The sequence below is a fragment of the Vulpes lagopus genome, chromosome 21, assembly GCF_018345385.1.
Source record: "Vulpes lagopus strain Blue_001 chromosome 21, ASM1834538v1, whole genome shotgun sequence".
Taxonomy (NCBI): Eukaryota; Metazoa; Chordata; class Mammalia; order Carnivora; family Canidae; genus Vulpes; species Vulpes lagopus.
In genome coordinates this window covers 3,711,162-3,726,086 of record NC_054844.1, presented here as the reverse complement: position 1 = coordinate 3,726,086, position 14,925 = coordinate 3,711,162, and the positions used below count along the sequence as shown (strand labels likewise).

The 14,925-nt window shown below is 54.0% G+C and overlaps 1 protein-coding gene across 7 annotated transcripts in view; it reads right to left on the bottom strand.

Moving 5' to 3' along the window:
- Positions 1-4,614: 4,614 nt before the first annotated feature.
- The window catches only part of SLC6A13 (solute carrier family 6 member 13), a 36,093-nt gene continuing 25,782 nt past the window's right edge, over positions 4,615-14,925 (bottom strand). For all 7 annotated transcript variants that reach the window (XM_041735550.1, XM_041735554.1, XM_041735552.1 and 4 more), the window contains 8 exons: positions 11,642-11,745; positions 10,620-10,744; positions 8,297-8,409; positions 7,835-7,972; positions 6,956-7,058; positions 6,382-6,482; positions 5,290-5,460; positions 4,615-4,982 (listed from right to left, as the gene is read on the bottom strand). In XM_041735550.1, coding sequence (XP_041591484.1) covers positions 4,860-4,982; positions 5,290-5,460; positions 6,382-6,482; positions 6,956-7,058; positions 7,835-7,972; positions 8,297-8,409; positions 10,620-10,744; positions 11,642-11,745 — 978 coding nt within the window. In that variant the 3' untranslated portion in view covers positions 4,615-4,859. The remainder of the gene's footprint in view (positions 4,983-5,289; positions 5,461-6,381; positions 6,483-6,955; positions 7,059-7,834; positions 7,973-8,296; positions 8,410-10,619; positions 10,745-11,641; positions 11,746-14,925) is intronic.

Sequence of the window (14,925 nt, the reverse complement as noted above, 5' to 3'; positions counted from 1 at the left end):
AGGAGCCTATCTAGAAAGGATACAGGTTTACCGTCAGACAGACCTACATTTGAACCCCTCCTCTGTTTGACCGTCCACATCCACTGGGCAAGGCTCTGAGCCTCAGTTTTCCTATCTGTAAAAGGAACAAAACAATACCTATACCTACTTTTCACTGTTAAAGACAATATAGTAAATTGCTTAGGATATTGTAGGTGCTTAAGCGGGGCGGGCTGTGGGGGGGTCACTGGTGTTTGCTGTGTGTCCTCTGAGAGCAGAGGCTGGGCGGGCTGTGTGTGGTGTCTGGTCCCAGGCAGCAATAATTATGCTCCAGTGACCTCTCAGGACTCGAGGCACACAACTGGGACTTGTCTGATGGTTGGGCAGCCATCAGTGGTGAATGGATATTAATTGAGTAAATGTGTGTGCCCCCTGCTATGTGCCCAGTGAGCACGTCCAAATCAGGGTCTCATCATTGGTCCCACGTGTGCTCTTGTGGTGCTGGGGACAGGACAGTCCCTGCTCACTCTTTCAGGACAGTCAGTGCCTCTGTGGAGGCAATGAAGGTGCTTTCTTCAGCCCCAGGTGGTGTGGAGAGGGGGGAAGTCGTGGGGTGAGAGGGAAATTCCCCTTTGCAGGAGCTTCCCCTCTATACTTGAGAACTTCCCAGCAGGGCTGGGGTGTGAGGGGAGAGCCTCTGTCTGTACTTTTCCATCAAGCAGGCCCAGGCAGTGGCTCACAGGCCCCTCTCAGCATCTCTTGTGGGCTTCCCCAGCCAGAGGAAGCCAGGGCGGGTTTCGGCTCTCAGACTCCATGCCTCCGTGGCGCCCGAAGGCGGGCAGCAGGTCGGCTCTGGCAGACCCACGTGCTGCAGTTACCCCTGTGCTCATCTGTCCCTGCGTGCTGGGTCCTCCAGATGGCAGCCACAGGGCTTAGTGTGCAGGGGACACCACAGTCCACAAGGGACAGAACAGCAGCGGCAGCTATTCCAGAACAAGATGCCCAGCCTCTCCATGAAGGGGAGCGAGAAGAAAGAGAATCAGACTAGGCAGAGGGTACATTTCTGGACTCATTCATTCATTCACAAATTTTATTTCATGCCTACAATGTGTCAGGCTTTCTTTCCATCAGGACCTGGGCTTGCACATGGGTCCCCACCTGCAGTCCTGCTGCCTCTCCTTCGCCTTGTAGGGGAACAGCTGCCTTGTTTGCCCTGGATTCCTTCTAACTTGGAGCCCCACCTTTGTTCAAGCCCACCCAGGCCCCCACAGCTTCCTACCCCCAGCAGGCATTCAGACTAATTGCTAAACTCCAGAAGGCCAGAGATCCCCATCCTTGCAAAAGGTAAGAATCCCTAAATTACCTGGAAAGCCTACCTAAGACTGTTTCTACACTGCGAAGGGCCTGACGACAAGATGGGATATGGTTAAGTGACTCAGTTATCTTACCCCAGAGCCCCATAAAATATTCTCCTCACCACATTCATTTAAGTCCATGCATGCTTTTAGAGAGCTTGGCATGGAACCTACTTCCTGAGCATCCAACTCTTGTTCTACTGTATTGTTTCCCAGACTAGAAATATCTACAGGGTGGGGAACACACGTTTCCTAATTCTTTGTCTCTACCTCCAGCATTTTGTACAGTGCTGGCACTTGATGTTTGTTGCACGGATGGAAGGATGGATGGAACTTGAGGGAAAAAATTGATCCCAGCTTTCCATTTTCTGAAAAGGCACTGTTCTCCCGGAACCAGGGGATAGATTAGGACTTGGGGGACGCAGATCCTCAGATTCTTGGACAATACTGCTGGCGCTAAGCAGGACCCTGGGGCCACAGGATGCAGAGTTATTCTGGGGCAACCTCTCCCTTGCCTCCTCCAGAAATGCCTCACTCAATGAACATAGCCTTTTTTCTGGGCCCAATGCAGCTTGCTGCCGGGGGCTAAGGAGGCCAGCAGACTGCAAAGATGTCTCTAACCTCTTCCTGGGCTTTTGTGTTTAATTGACAGCCCTACGTGGTGGGGCTGAAGCCGTGGGAAAGAAGCTGGATTTGCTTGAACATGTCCCCATGGCAGCTCTTCCTACACCCTCTGCTGGACTCCAACAACACACTGATCTAGATCTTACTATTTCTGTTTTATAGAGGAGAAAATGAAGGTTCAGAAAGGTGAACTTGCCCAAGGTCATACAACTAGGAAGTAAGAGGGCTCAGACCCCAGCCAGGACTGCAAGCCTCTGTAAAGGATCCTACTCGGCTGACAGTGGCATGTCTTGAGTTTGTGCACATTTATTTAAGGATAAAGAGGGACTGCGTGCCTGTGTGCACATGGATGTGAGGCAGGTGCAAGGTGTGAGGTATGTGATCCAAGGCTCCAAGGAAGCCTGATGGGCTCAGCGCCTCATCGGTCACTTCCCTGTCTGCAAGGCCTCTGCTTGCAGTGCCGGTGAGCTGTGCCACTTCTCTCCATCCAGCCATCACTTGCCCAGGTGCCCTTGTGCCTGCCTTTGTTGTTTTTTTTTTTTAAGGTTTATTTATTTGAGAGAGAGAGAGAAGGGGGAGGGGCAGAGGGAGAGGGAGAGAAAGCCTCAAGCAGACCCCACACTGAGCACCAAGCCAGACACAGTGGAACTCGATCCCAGGACCCGAGCTGAAACCAAGAGTCGGAAGCTGAACCAACCAAGCCACCAAGCCAACCTAATGCCTGCCTTTCTTCTCTAACGGTTGGGGCTTCTAGACAAGAAGGGTCCCCTACCTTTTGTGTCTTCTTCCTGAAAGAACTGTGAGATCCAGGATCTGCCCTTCCAGGCAAAGAAAGCAAATGGGACAGATAGTAAGCCCTCCCCCACTATCCCCACTAAAGCCAAGTCCGGGTATTCCTGCCCCTGTTCCCAGACCCGGATGCTGACAAGCAGCTTTGCTCTCGTATCTTTGCCTGTCAGCCCCCTGGGTTATTAGAGCAGATACCCCTCATCCATCCCCCCAACTGGTTTAATGACCTCACACTGCTTGGCACTGAGGAACCAAAAGGGCTCTCACATCCATGACCTCATTTGAGCCCTACAACAAGATTGTGTGTATGTGGGCGCACAGTAGTCCCTCCAAAAATGCAAAGACCTGAATTGCATGTGACTTCCACAAAGACAGAGTTAGAAACAGGCCAGGGCGGGATGCCTCATCTCCTGAGGCTCAGGCCAGTGGATCCTTTTCACTCTATATTACTGGATCTCCTAACTAGGATTCAAATCACTATTACTGAACTGCAGGCAGGCATCCCTTCCCAGGCCTTACAAGTATTTGCAACTGTGCTCAGATGGATGGCTGGAGAGAGAACAGGCACGCCCTCCGAAGGGCCTTCCCAGCCCACCCCGCCTAAACCAGCAGCTTCCTACCCAGACCCAGTTACTCCTTCTCAGAGTGCTTTGCTTTTCCTCCCTTGCATCGGCCACAATTTGCTATTGAAGAAGTTGTACCTATTTTTGTACTGTTGTGTCTATTTCGCATCTATTTTGCATGCTTCGGGAGCACAGCACAGCACCACATAGTAGGTGTTCTGGAAATAAGGTCAGTTGGATGAAGATGCCAGGCTTCCCTAGCAGATTTGTTTTTCCCGCCTTATGGCTGTAATTGCGCCTGGCACGCTTGAGGGACGCCCAGCCAGGCACAGTCCAGGAAGCAGCAGCCAATGCCAATGAACAGGAGGGTCTCCGCCACTAACTTTACTAAATTCTCCAAACAGCAACAACAAATCAAAACCTGAAGACTGGCAAAGATCTCAGTGCGCTCTCCCCTGACTTGTAAACATGCTGTGCGCCCCCGTGAGTCCCAGCCGCCCCGGAGGGCACCGGGGAGACCATCCCCACAGAGGCGGGGTCACAGGCAGACGCCCCAGCCTCCACATGTCCAGGGAGAAACGCGGCTGTGTGTGTTCAGGCGCAAACACTCACACACGAGGTAAGGGGGCCGCACCTCCACGCACACAGGCTGCAGACACGCCCGTGGGGCCCGGCCCGGCCTCCCGGGGCAGGACAGGCTTGGCGCTCCCACCCGACCCTCTGCGCAGCCCGGGCCCGGGAGCAGCCCCGCACCGCTTGCGCCTGTTCGCCCCCTGGCGGCCACGCCTGGCGGTGCCGCCTCCGGCGTCCGTCCCGGGCGGGAGAGCGGCGGTCCTGGGGGCGGGGTCCCCCTGCTGGCGCAGCGGGGTAGTGCTCGTCCCGCCGCCTCCCGTCCGCGGTGCCCGGGCCTGTCCCGTCGCCCTCGCGCGGGCTCAGCGTCCGCAGGCGGGGTCGGGGGGAGGCGGGAGGGCAATGTGGGCGGAAAGAAGCGCCCGCACACCCTCCGCCTCCTTCCTCGGGCGGGGGCCCAGGCCCGGCTCGTCCCCGCCGCCGCCGCCGGCTCGCTCCGGAGCCCAGGGGCAGCAGGGACAGGGCGTGACCGTCCTCTCCGGGGGTGTCTGAGGGCGGAGGGCCGCAGCGGGACCCCGTTCCCGGCACCACGGACCCTCCGCTCACTGCCCAGGGGAACTCAGCCAGGGAAGGGGAGACGGCCGCGGGTGCAGGGCGCTAGGGCCGCAGCTCCGAGGCGGGGAGGTGCTGCCGCGGCCAGCAGAGGGGCAGGAACCAGGCAGGGCCGCCGTCGGTGGCGAGAACGTGCATTTAATGGGATGAAGGGCAAGAAGCAAGCGCGAGTCCACCCACCAGCCCCGCGCGGCCCCCCGAGGCCTGCCTCAGAGCGGGTCCCCCCGCAGCCACCCCTGGAGCAGGGACGCCCTGGTGGGAGGCGCCCAACCCAGGTGGATGGCAGAGGCCGCGGCAGGGCCTCCTGCCCTGCGCCCCGCCCCCGCCCCCGCCCCCGCCCGGCCCCGCCGCAGGTGCAGGTCGGGCCCTAGCAGTGGGACTCCAGCTCGGTGAGAATGAGCAGCGATGTCCTGGGCGTGGCAGGGGCAGAGGGTTCTGCTCGGTTCCATCCAGGCAGATCCTCCGCCGGGCACATGAGCTGGCGAATTCTCTGCAAGGGAAGAGGAGGCGGCTGTCATGAGCTGGAGTCAGGGGCACGGCTGCCAGCTTCCCTCACCACCACTGTCTGCCTGCGCCCCCGCCACACACCCACTTGCCCACCCGGAGCCGACCCTCTCCTCACCCCCACCCCCCACCCCCGGCTCAAGTCTTGTAGGCAGCAGTGTCTGTCCCTCCCCAGAGCCTCGCCAAGCTCAGTGGCACTCTCTCCTACCCCAGTGAGGCAGGTGTCTGTCTGTCCTCCTGGGGCCCTACACCAGCAGTGGCTTGGGCTCCCGCCCTCCCCACTAACCCCCTACCTCTTTGAGGGAGCCCTTGAGGGTGCCGAGTTTATAGAAGCTCCAGGCGGGAATGCAGACCATGGAGGACAGAGCCAGGAACCAGCCCAGGGCATCGCCCCACCACGGGTACGTGTACTTCTTGTTGTAGGTCAGCGGGGTGTACTTGATCAGGGAGAAGAGGAAGGTGGCCTGAGGAGGAGAGTAGAAGAGGAAGGGGCTGGGAGAGCAGGGCCCTTGTGCCCCCTGGGGGAGTTGGCAGAGACCTGTCACCCTGCAAGCCCCACCTGGCCTCCAGGCCCATTTGGATCAGTCAACCCCTAACCCCTAACCCCCATCCACATCCTGCTCCAAATCCACACCCCCAGTAGAATTTCCAGGGAGCCTCCCCAGTGCCCCCTGGGCACCTCTGCACATGGCTGCTGGTGTTTCCCGGTGCTTAAGGCTCCGGGCCAATGGGGGGGGCGGGGGGGCTGTAAGGACCTCAAGGGCAGAGGTTGTGCCTCCTTCCCCCTGGGCCTCACTTATGCCCTGTGTACAGTGGGTGCTTGGAGGAACTGCTGACACCTGAGATAAAGCCCCAGGAGGCAGCACTTAGTGGTTTGTGGCTCAGACTCGAGCCAGGCCACTGGGCTTGAATCCCAGCTCACTGGCACTTTCTCACTCAGGTAAATTGCTTCCCGTCTCTGGCTTCAACTTCATCTGTAAAATGAATACAATGGTAATTCTTACTTCATGGGGCTTTTGCGCAGATTAAATGGGTTAAAATGTGCAAAGCACCTTATGCCTGGCACAAAGTGAGCCCTCTTAGTGGCGTTATTACTATCACTGTGATTAGTATTATTATGAGCAGCCCAAAGCACTTAGGTTGTGGCCCTGCCTGTGACATTTGACTCACGTTGTGGTGTTAGTCAAACCATCCGGCAGCTCTGTACCTCAATTTAACCTTCTGTGGATTGGAAAGGAAGAATCTACCTTGCCAATCATTTTCTAGAATCCACCAGATTTTCAATCCCCGTGGGAGGCATCCCTTCTATGGCTAATAGCCTGGCTGGCCTCCTACCACCACCATCTCTCTTTGCCTTTGTGTAGCTTTATTGAAGGTTATCTTACTGTGCAGACAGCTGGGGTGAGGAACAGCCAGCAATATTTGATAAGAGGCCATGGCCTGTACCCAATCATATCTTCAATGTTGTTGTAGAAGCGCCCGGCTCCTACCATGAAGAAGAGAAGGAAGGAACAGGGAGAAAGGACATTCTTTAGCATCCAAGGCATGGGCAGGATGGGCAAGGATCAATAAACAGAAGACACCATGGTAGTCTTTCAAATCATTGCTGGGAGAATCTCTTCCCTGGGATTCACAGGCATATGCAGCAGTGGGCAGAACTCAGCTTAGGCAAAGATAAGGACTTTCTGATCATAAAGTCATTAAGGGCTGAAGAGGTTTGGATAGGACAGGATCTGGGCCCCCTTGGGTTGGTTAGGGTGTGGCCATCACCAGGAGGGTGACAAAGCAATCTCTGGAGGGCATTTCCAGTGGTAACAGTTTCGGATTCTTGAAATTTTTGAGGTTGAGTAGGGAAGGAGTCTCAGGAAAAGGTGGGAAAGAGCAGCGGATGACTCTTTTCTCAGGGCCCTGAGATGGTGGAGAGCACTGGGGTTAGGACCTGGGGGAAGAGTCACTCACCATAAACCCAAGCCACACAGAAGGACTCAAAGATGGCCACAAACAGGAGGCACATGCCACTGGCTGCATAGTAGTCAAAGAGCTGAAATACGTACATACCGCCCTGCCCGGGGAAGAGGGCAAAAACAGAACTGTACCCAGAGGAAACAGACATACTGTCCCCCATAACCCCCAGCCTCACACCCTCAAACACAGAGCAGACCTGGTGAGGATCAGAGGAGACGGATATTAAAACAGAATATAGTTTGTAAGGTGCAAGGCGCTAAGCAGATATGAGACAGTAATTTTTTTTTATTTTCAGCAGGAAGATAGATGAAACAGACAGCTATTGTTAGCTTATCCCTGAGAACATTTAGAGATTGACCCAGAAGCCTAAGACAAAGTATGTACTTCTTGGCAGAGGATCAGGATAAGGGTCGTCATCAGGACTGTGAAGCTGACAAACTCTAGCTCCTTCCTTCTCCCTCGGGACAAAACACAGAAGAGCACCCATCCCCAGGGCTCCCACTCTCCCTTTGAAGTTCGTCCCCAGAACTTGGCTCAGTTGCCTGGTACATCATAGGAACTTGCCGGAGAGGCCATTTTTCCTAATCCAGGGCTTCCAGACCATCTTTTTCATACCTCTTAGCTGACCATGGAGCCAAATCACCCCTCAGCCACACCCAAAGGTAGGTGGTTAATGTCCAAGGGCCAGAGGAAGGCCTCACCTACTCTGTGCTTCCTATGGCCTGGAAAGGAAGGAGTCCCAGAGCCCTGAAGCCTGGAAGGCCAGCCCAAGGCCTGAATCCACTGCACCTGTTCCACCTGCTCCATAGGACCCTGCCACCTTGGCCTCTCCTCCTCACCCAATCCCCACCTTCAAGCTTTCCGGGCCCTCACCTCTGTAAGCATGACCAGCCCGACAAAGAAGGAGGTGACAGACACGCCAAGAATGAGGAGCTCCCTCCGGTTCTTCTTGCGGAATATGTGGGGGTACATGTCCACCAGCGCTGTCACCAGGCTTTCTACGCACACAAACTGGATGAGAGGGCAAAAGAATTGGAGAGAAAGAGAGATCCCAAAATATGCTGCTGCATCAGCCAGCTCTGACTTCTTGCTCCGAGGCTTAGCCCGGCCCTGTCCCTGTGTCAAGTCCCCAGGGTCGTCCTTAGGTCTGGACCTATCCCTCAGAGCTCTTCTTAGCCCCTAGAAGGGCATCCACTTGTGACATCTGCACAGTCCCCATGTGCCTTAAGGGCCCTTGGGGCATCAGGCTCAGCCTCCTGTCCACTGCTCCGCCCCCACCCCCAGCCCCCACACAGCCACTTATCTCCCAGGCTCTGCATGACAGCCTCTTGATACCTGGCTGTCCAGTCCCAGGAGGACGACCATGAAGAAGAAGCAGCAGGCCCAGAGAGGAGAGAAGGGCAGCATCACCACGGCCCGGGGGTAGGCAATGAAAGCAAGGCCGGGGCCTACAGCAAGGAGCAGAAGAACATGGCCCAGTGCCTGGGCTGGCTCCAGGCCCTGTGTGATCCCAAGGCTTCCCAGTATGGGTCATGGAATCACAGGAGCCAGAGGAAGCCTCACCCCAAAGTTACCATCATCACCCCCAACCTCCCCCAGGAGAAGCCACTCGAACCTCCACCTGGTCCCCAAATCTCCAAGGCACGCCCACTGTGTTTTCACTGGCAGGAACAGAACCTAGAGGCTGTGGGTATAAGGGGCTTTGGAAGATGGAAAGGATGCATATCATCTGCATTTCTGCAAGCTCTATCCTCAAATCCTCAGGGCTCACTCTCAGGACCTATTGCCCCAAACCAGAGGTTTCAAACTGGTACATTTGTGCAGCTGACTCAGCATCAAATGAGCGCATGTAGGGCTTGATGAGACCCACCGCCATCATGACCCCACCAAGGCAATCACTGTGTTCCTTCTATAAAGAAAATACTTCCAAAGAAAATACCTCCAAGATTAGATTGAACCACTCTGCCACCTCTGTGCCCAGAGCCTTTTTTGTCACCCTACAATTTCAGAATACTGTTGGCACATGTCCTCTCAAACAAATTAATGTTCCTCTCAGCTGGCTCAAGTGACAGGAACAGATTCACATGCCAGCACCTGGGTCCATCCATTGGAAACTTCCTTTGAGAAACAGAGTATGACCGTGCAACCTTGGATGATCCTTTACCTCTTCCAACCGCACTTGGCACACTGGTGGAATGGGTACCCCCACCATACCAGTCCCTGCCTCAAAGGTTCCCATCGCATGATGCAGGCAAAACGCTTCACACAGTGCCTGGCATACACCAAACGTTTAATAAAAGTGAAATGTTATCATTTTTAATAAGGATCAGTGATGTCAATTCCCACTGCTTGGCACTCTGTGAAATAGGGTGTGCTTGGGAAGGCGATGACAAAACACTGTCTTGATGCAGAGTGCAAGAGGGTGGTCCTCAAGAGTAGGGGAAGGGCAAGCGGCATTTACAGCTTACCCAGGTAGGAGACTGATTCTTGGTTTTATTTAAAAGCAACACAGGGGATGCCTGGGTGGCTCAGTGGGTTGAGCCTCAGGCTCTTGGTGTTGGCTCAATGCATGATCTCAGGGTCCTGCTGTGCGGGGGAGTCTGCTTCTCCCTCTCCCTCTACCTCTTTCTCCCTCTGCCCCTCTCCCTGCCCTTGCTCTCTCTCTCTCTCTCTCAAATAAATAGATAAAATCTTTTTCAAAAATAGAAACAAAGGGACTCCTGGGTGGCTCAGCGGCTGAGTTTCACTCAGGATGTGATCCCAAGTCTGGGGATCACATCCCACATCAGGCTTCCTGCATGGAGCCTGCTTCTCCCTCTGCCTATGTCTCTGCCTCTCTCTCTGTGTCTCTCATGAATAAGTAAATAAAATCTTTTTAAAAATAGAAATAAAAATAAAAGCAACAACAGGGGCACCTGGGTGGCTCAGTCAGTTAAGCAACCAACCCTTGATTTCAGCTCAGGTCGTAATCTCAGGGTCCTGGGATCCAGCCCCGCATCAGCATGGAGTCTGCTTGAGATGCTCTCTCCCTTTCCCTCTGTCTTCTGTTCCTCCCCCTGCTCATGCTCTCTCTCCCTCTTTCTCTCCCCCTAAAATAAATAAATAAATCTCTAAAAAAGTAATAAAAAAATAAAAGTGACAACAACACTGAATGGTGTAAAGGAGGAAACTATGTGCCAACATAGACTTATCCTTTACGTTTTAAAGTGAGCAAAACAAGGCAAAGCACAGAACAGTGCATATAGTATATTATCAATTGGGTTTTTTTAAAGGGGAGTAAGAAATAGAAATAGTAATATGTGCTCCGTAGTGTGAATGTTCATGTAAGTGTGTATATGTGTGTATCTGCACTATTTTTTTCATGGATGCCTAAAGTGTTTCTGGAAGGAGAAACATGAACCTGGTCACATGGCTTGCCTCTAGGGCAAGGGAGTGGAGGCCAGGTGTGGGAAATGCTCACTGTATACACCTCCACCCTTTGAAGCTGGGGTTAGTGTCAATGGACTCCCCCAGACCTTCCCAGGACATATCCTCTCAAAGGTGACCGTGGTTCACCCCTAGTGTAGGTGACAATAGAAACGCATCTGGATCCCATTTGGTGACGCTTCAAGCACAAGTCACAGAACCCACCCCTCACACCCGGCCCCACAACACTCACCAGACTCAGCCACCTCAGAGATGGGCACCCCCTGCTCCTGAGACATGAAGCCCAGGACAGAGAAGATGGCAAATCCAGCCACGAAGCTGGTACCGCTGTTGAGGAAGCAGAGGGCGATGCAGTCCCTATGGGATGGGCGGGGAGGCAGAGACAGGCCCAGTCAGCAAGAGGATGCTGACAGGAAGGCCCAGAGTGCTGCCCCTCAGACAGACAGACACTCGCCCCAGCCCTTCACACAGGCCAGAGGGGGGCTGCCTGGCAGGATTAAGATGAACATGCAAGGGGCTGGTTCTGTACCCACCCCCACTCCGTTAGCTCAGACTTGGAGTCAGTCAAGGTAGTGAAAAGAATAAGGGCTCTAAGGAACTAAAATATTCATGTAAAAATTATAAACTGCCACACAGCCTCCCCTCCCCACCATGTTGCCAGCATACCTCTTGGGCCCCTACCACTTAGACACAATTCATTAGGCATGCTAATATAGAGGGTATGACAATCCCAAGCCACAAATAATTCTCATCCCCCAAATTTGATTTTGAAAGGCAATATGTGATATTTTTTAGCTAAAATTGAATTTGGCTGAGATGCTCTGATATGAACCAAGTAGGCTGGAGGGAACCCTGGGAAGGGAAACATGAGATGGGGAGCAGTGAGGTAAAAATAGGTAAGGGTTCAGTGTTGGCTGGGGCAAAGGTACAAAGCAGGCCAGGCAGAGGTTCCTCTGCATGGCATGATGAATTACTTCTCAGGCCTGAGCCCACTAGCCTCTTGTTAGTCAGAGGGCTGGGCCCATGCTGTGGCTTCCCAGCCAACCACAACCATTCCAGCCTTTGGAAGCACTCCCTCTGCCCATGCTGCACTCAGCTCCTTTCAGCAACTGGTGGCCCTGGGGCATAGGAAAGTAGGGTGAAGATGGGGCAGGAGGGGCAAATCCGTGACCCTCCAAAGCAGCCCTGATCTAGCATGGAGGGGGGCAGGGGAGAGAGGTGGGTTGGCAGCCCAGGCCCTACTCAGCCAATCACCTGTAGCAGTTGTTGTGGTATTTGTTGTAGCTGCCCAGGGCAGTCAGGCACCCTAGGCAGATGGCGAAGGAAAAGAAGATCTGGGTGCCCGCGTCCATCCACACCTACACAGGGAAAAGGCAAGAATGCTGCACCCCAGGAAAGCCTGGCTGTCCATGCTCCATGGGAGCACACAGGCCCATGGCCAAGCCAGGCACTGACTAGCAATGGCGAGAACCCTCCTCCCAGCCTGCCACCCTGCTATCCCAGTGGGCCCTTGGATGGCGTATCTCAGGCATTGTGGGATGGCGTGGGCATCAGGCACCGGGAGAGGCCTGAAGGACCCATGGTAGAGGAGCCTGGGAGGGAGCTCTAGGTCTAAGCCAGGTCAGACAACAACTTTCTGCAACAGAAATAAGGCCCTGGTTCTGCCTCCACTTTTTCCCTTCCTGGGCCCCCCTCGCAGTGTGACCAGTGTGACCAGTTTAGAAGGAATGCCAGGAGAGGATCTCTAGAGCTAGGTGTCCTACATATCGGTGCCATAGCAAGAAAGATCGTTTTGCCCCCTCGCACCTCAAAATCTGCTGTCTGGAAAACAGGAAGAGTAATCCTTGGCTCACAAGGCCAAGAGGCTGAACGGAATGCATCTGTGAAGGCCTTTGTACTCCTTGGGGGGAAGAGCTCTGCAGCTAAACCTGGGCCACAGCTAGGATCATTATTGTCTCAGCTGGCCGAGCCGGCCCAGGCGTGTTATGATTTAGATTTCACAGCTACAATAACATCCCAGAGAGAGAGCACATCAAGGAGAACAGGACGAGGCAACCCTGCAGATCTGTGGGAGGTGTGGTCCCGGGGCCACAGACCCTCCCCAGGCACCTCCTGTCTTCAGAGGACGTGAACCTCACAAGGGGTCTGAGCTAAGCTACGGGCGCAGAAAACACCAGGCAGGTGGCCTAACCTCTCTGGGTTCCCCATTTCTTGTCTTTGCTGAGCCCTGCTCAGCTTTCCTTCCATTAGCATCAAGCTCCCAATGCCCACATCCACCAAAGCCTCAGCTTCTGCTCATCCAAAGCTCCTCAGTCCCTGGCCTGCCTCTCCCTGCTTCCCTAACCATCTTCCTGGCTCCCTAACCATCGCCCCCACCCTCCGACCTCTTGTCACACAGGCCTCTGCCAAAGTGCCCATTGGCCCCAGCGTTGGTGGTGGGTCTCAGGGACTCATTGGCAAGCCCCAGTTGAGATACTGGATCTCTAGGACTTAAGAAAAACTCAGCAAGCTGCATTCTTTTCAGAGCTTCCCGAATGATCCTAATATCAGCCAGATGTAGGAATCAACTGCTCCCCAGGCCCTGAGAACTGGTGCCAGGGACCCACTCAGGGCACTCACTCCTCTCGTTAAGTCCATTTCTTTGGGAAGTGGGGCAGAGTGGGAAAGACAATGAAGAGAAGGGGAGACCATCTCTAGCCTTCTGTTCTTCCACTCACTATGAACCCCATCCCCAAGCTATGCTGCAAGGCAGGAATGGCCACCAGAGAAAAGACATCAGCAGCAAGAAGCACAGTGGAAGATCCGGAAGGGGCCAGGGCTAACAGGAACAGTGCGCAAAGATGGAAATACCAGGAAAACCTTTTTAAACCTGTGGGAAAATTATCATGGGGAAAGGAGAAGTGGTTTCAGGGTTTATATCAGAAGCTGAAGAAGGAAAGGGCAGGAATACGAGGAAAGAACCTGAGGCCCAGAAAGCTGCAGGGGGGTGCTTATGAAATTCTGTGTGAGGCCATGGACATTTGAGCGGGTGCCTGGGGTAATCTGTTGGCTCCTTCAAGATGTCCCAAAGATTTTCTTCTAAAACTGTCCCATGGAGACTGTGAGGAGTCACCTAGGGTAAAGTCAGTGACCACAGGTCCCCCTGTTCTGTTTCATTCCTGCTCACTCCACAGCTTCCTGGCAGGGCCCTTCAGCCAGGAGCTCTGAGTTTGTGAAGAAAGAGGCCTGACCCAGGCCCTGAGACGGACAGCTGGGAGACACCCCTATCTGCCTGGGGGGCTCGTAGCCACCAGCCCAGGGATCTCTCCCCAACAGGCCATCCAGGAGATGGCCCACGAGCCTGCCCAGCCTCACATCTTGGAGGTTTGCTTCCCGGGTCTGGCAATGCCTAGGCTGTGGACTGACCCACGAGTTGCCAGGGAAACTATCCGATGCTCTCAGACATCCTGCGGCTGCCCACACGCAGGCAGGGGCCACAAATCCCATGGTGATGAAGTTTCACAAACTTGGACTTGGGAAGCAAAAATAAGAAAAACTGTGACTTGGCAGTTCACCCTAACTGCCCCCCGCCCTCTGCCCTGAGGGGGACAGACTAAGACTGGGTTGGGGGCAGAGGTTAATGAGAACAGAGGAGAATGCCGCGGGAGGGCCAAGGGTTCAGAGGGTGAGGGTCAGGGCCGGAGCCTCTGATAAAGCCACCTCCTGGGGAGCTTGGCAAGAGACCCCCAGGCCCCCGCCCCCACCCCACTCTTGGCACAGCTGTGGCCTGACAAGCCTGCTGGGATGGGGAGAGGAATGGGGTCAGAGGAAGGGCTTCAAGAACAAGCAGAGCAAGCTGTTCTGTTCCCCACCCCAGGCAACCTACTCCCTGACCATGCCAGCAGCCCTGGTCTCTAAAACAAAATCCCAATGTGTCTTTGGCTGTGACAAAAGACTGTTCAAGAATAAAACAAGCATGAAAAACACCTGGTGGAGTGTGGGCAAAAAAAGAGGTCTTTGGGGGGAGTAGAGGAAGGCAGAGACCTCTAGAAGATCCAGGAAAGGTGTTTTCAACTTTGAGTTTGATCTCAAGGATGATTATATTTACTATTTTTAGGAAGGCAAGGGTGAGTAATGGAAAAAGCCTTGGCTTTGGAGTCACACTGAATTGGATTCAACTCTTAACTCTATTATAATCACTAGCTGTGTGATCTAGGGCAAGTCACTTCACCTCTCTGAACCTCACTTTTCTCATCAGAAAAATGGGTATAATAACAAATAAAAATAATATATATGTGAAACACCTAACACATACTAAATATTAGTTCCCTGTCCCACCTCTTGGAATAATAAAAAGCAGCCCTTATATCTCTCAAATTCATACTCTGCAGAAAATGTGTATCATGGTCATCAAGACAGCAGACTCCTAAAGACTACGTGGGATAAAACCCAAGCTCCCCCACATGCTAGTTTTGTAGATCTGGGTCAAATCTCGTAAGTGTCCTAAGCTCGAGTCTCTTCGTCTGCAAGATGAAGCTATAGGGAGCTCCTGCGGCTGT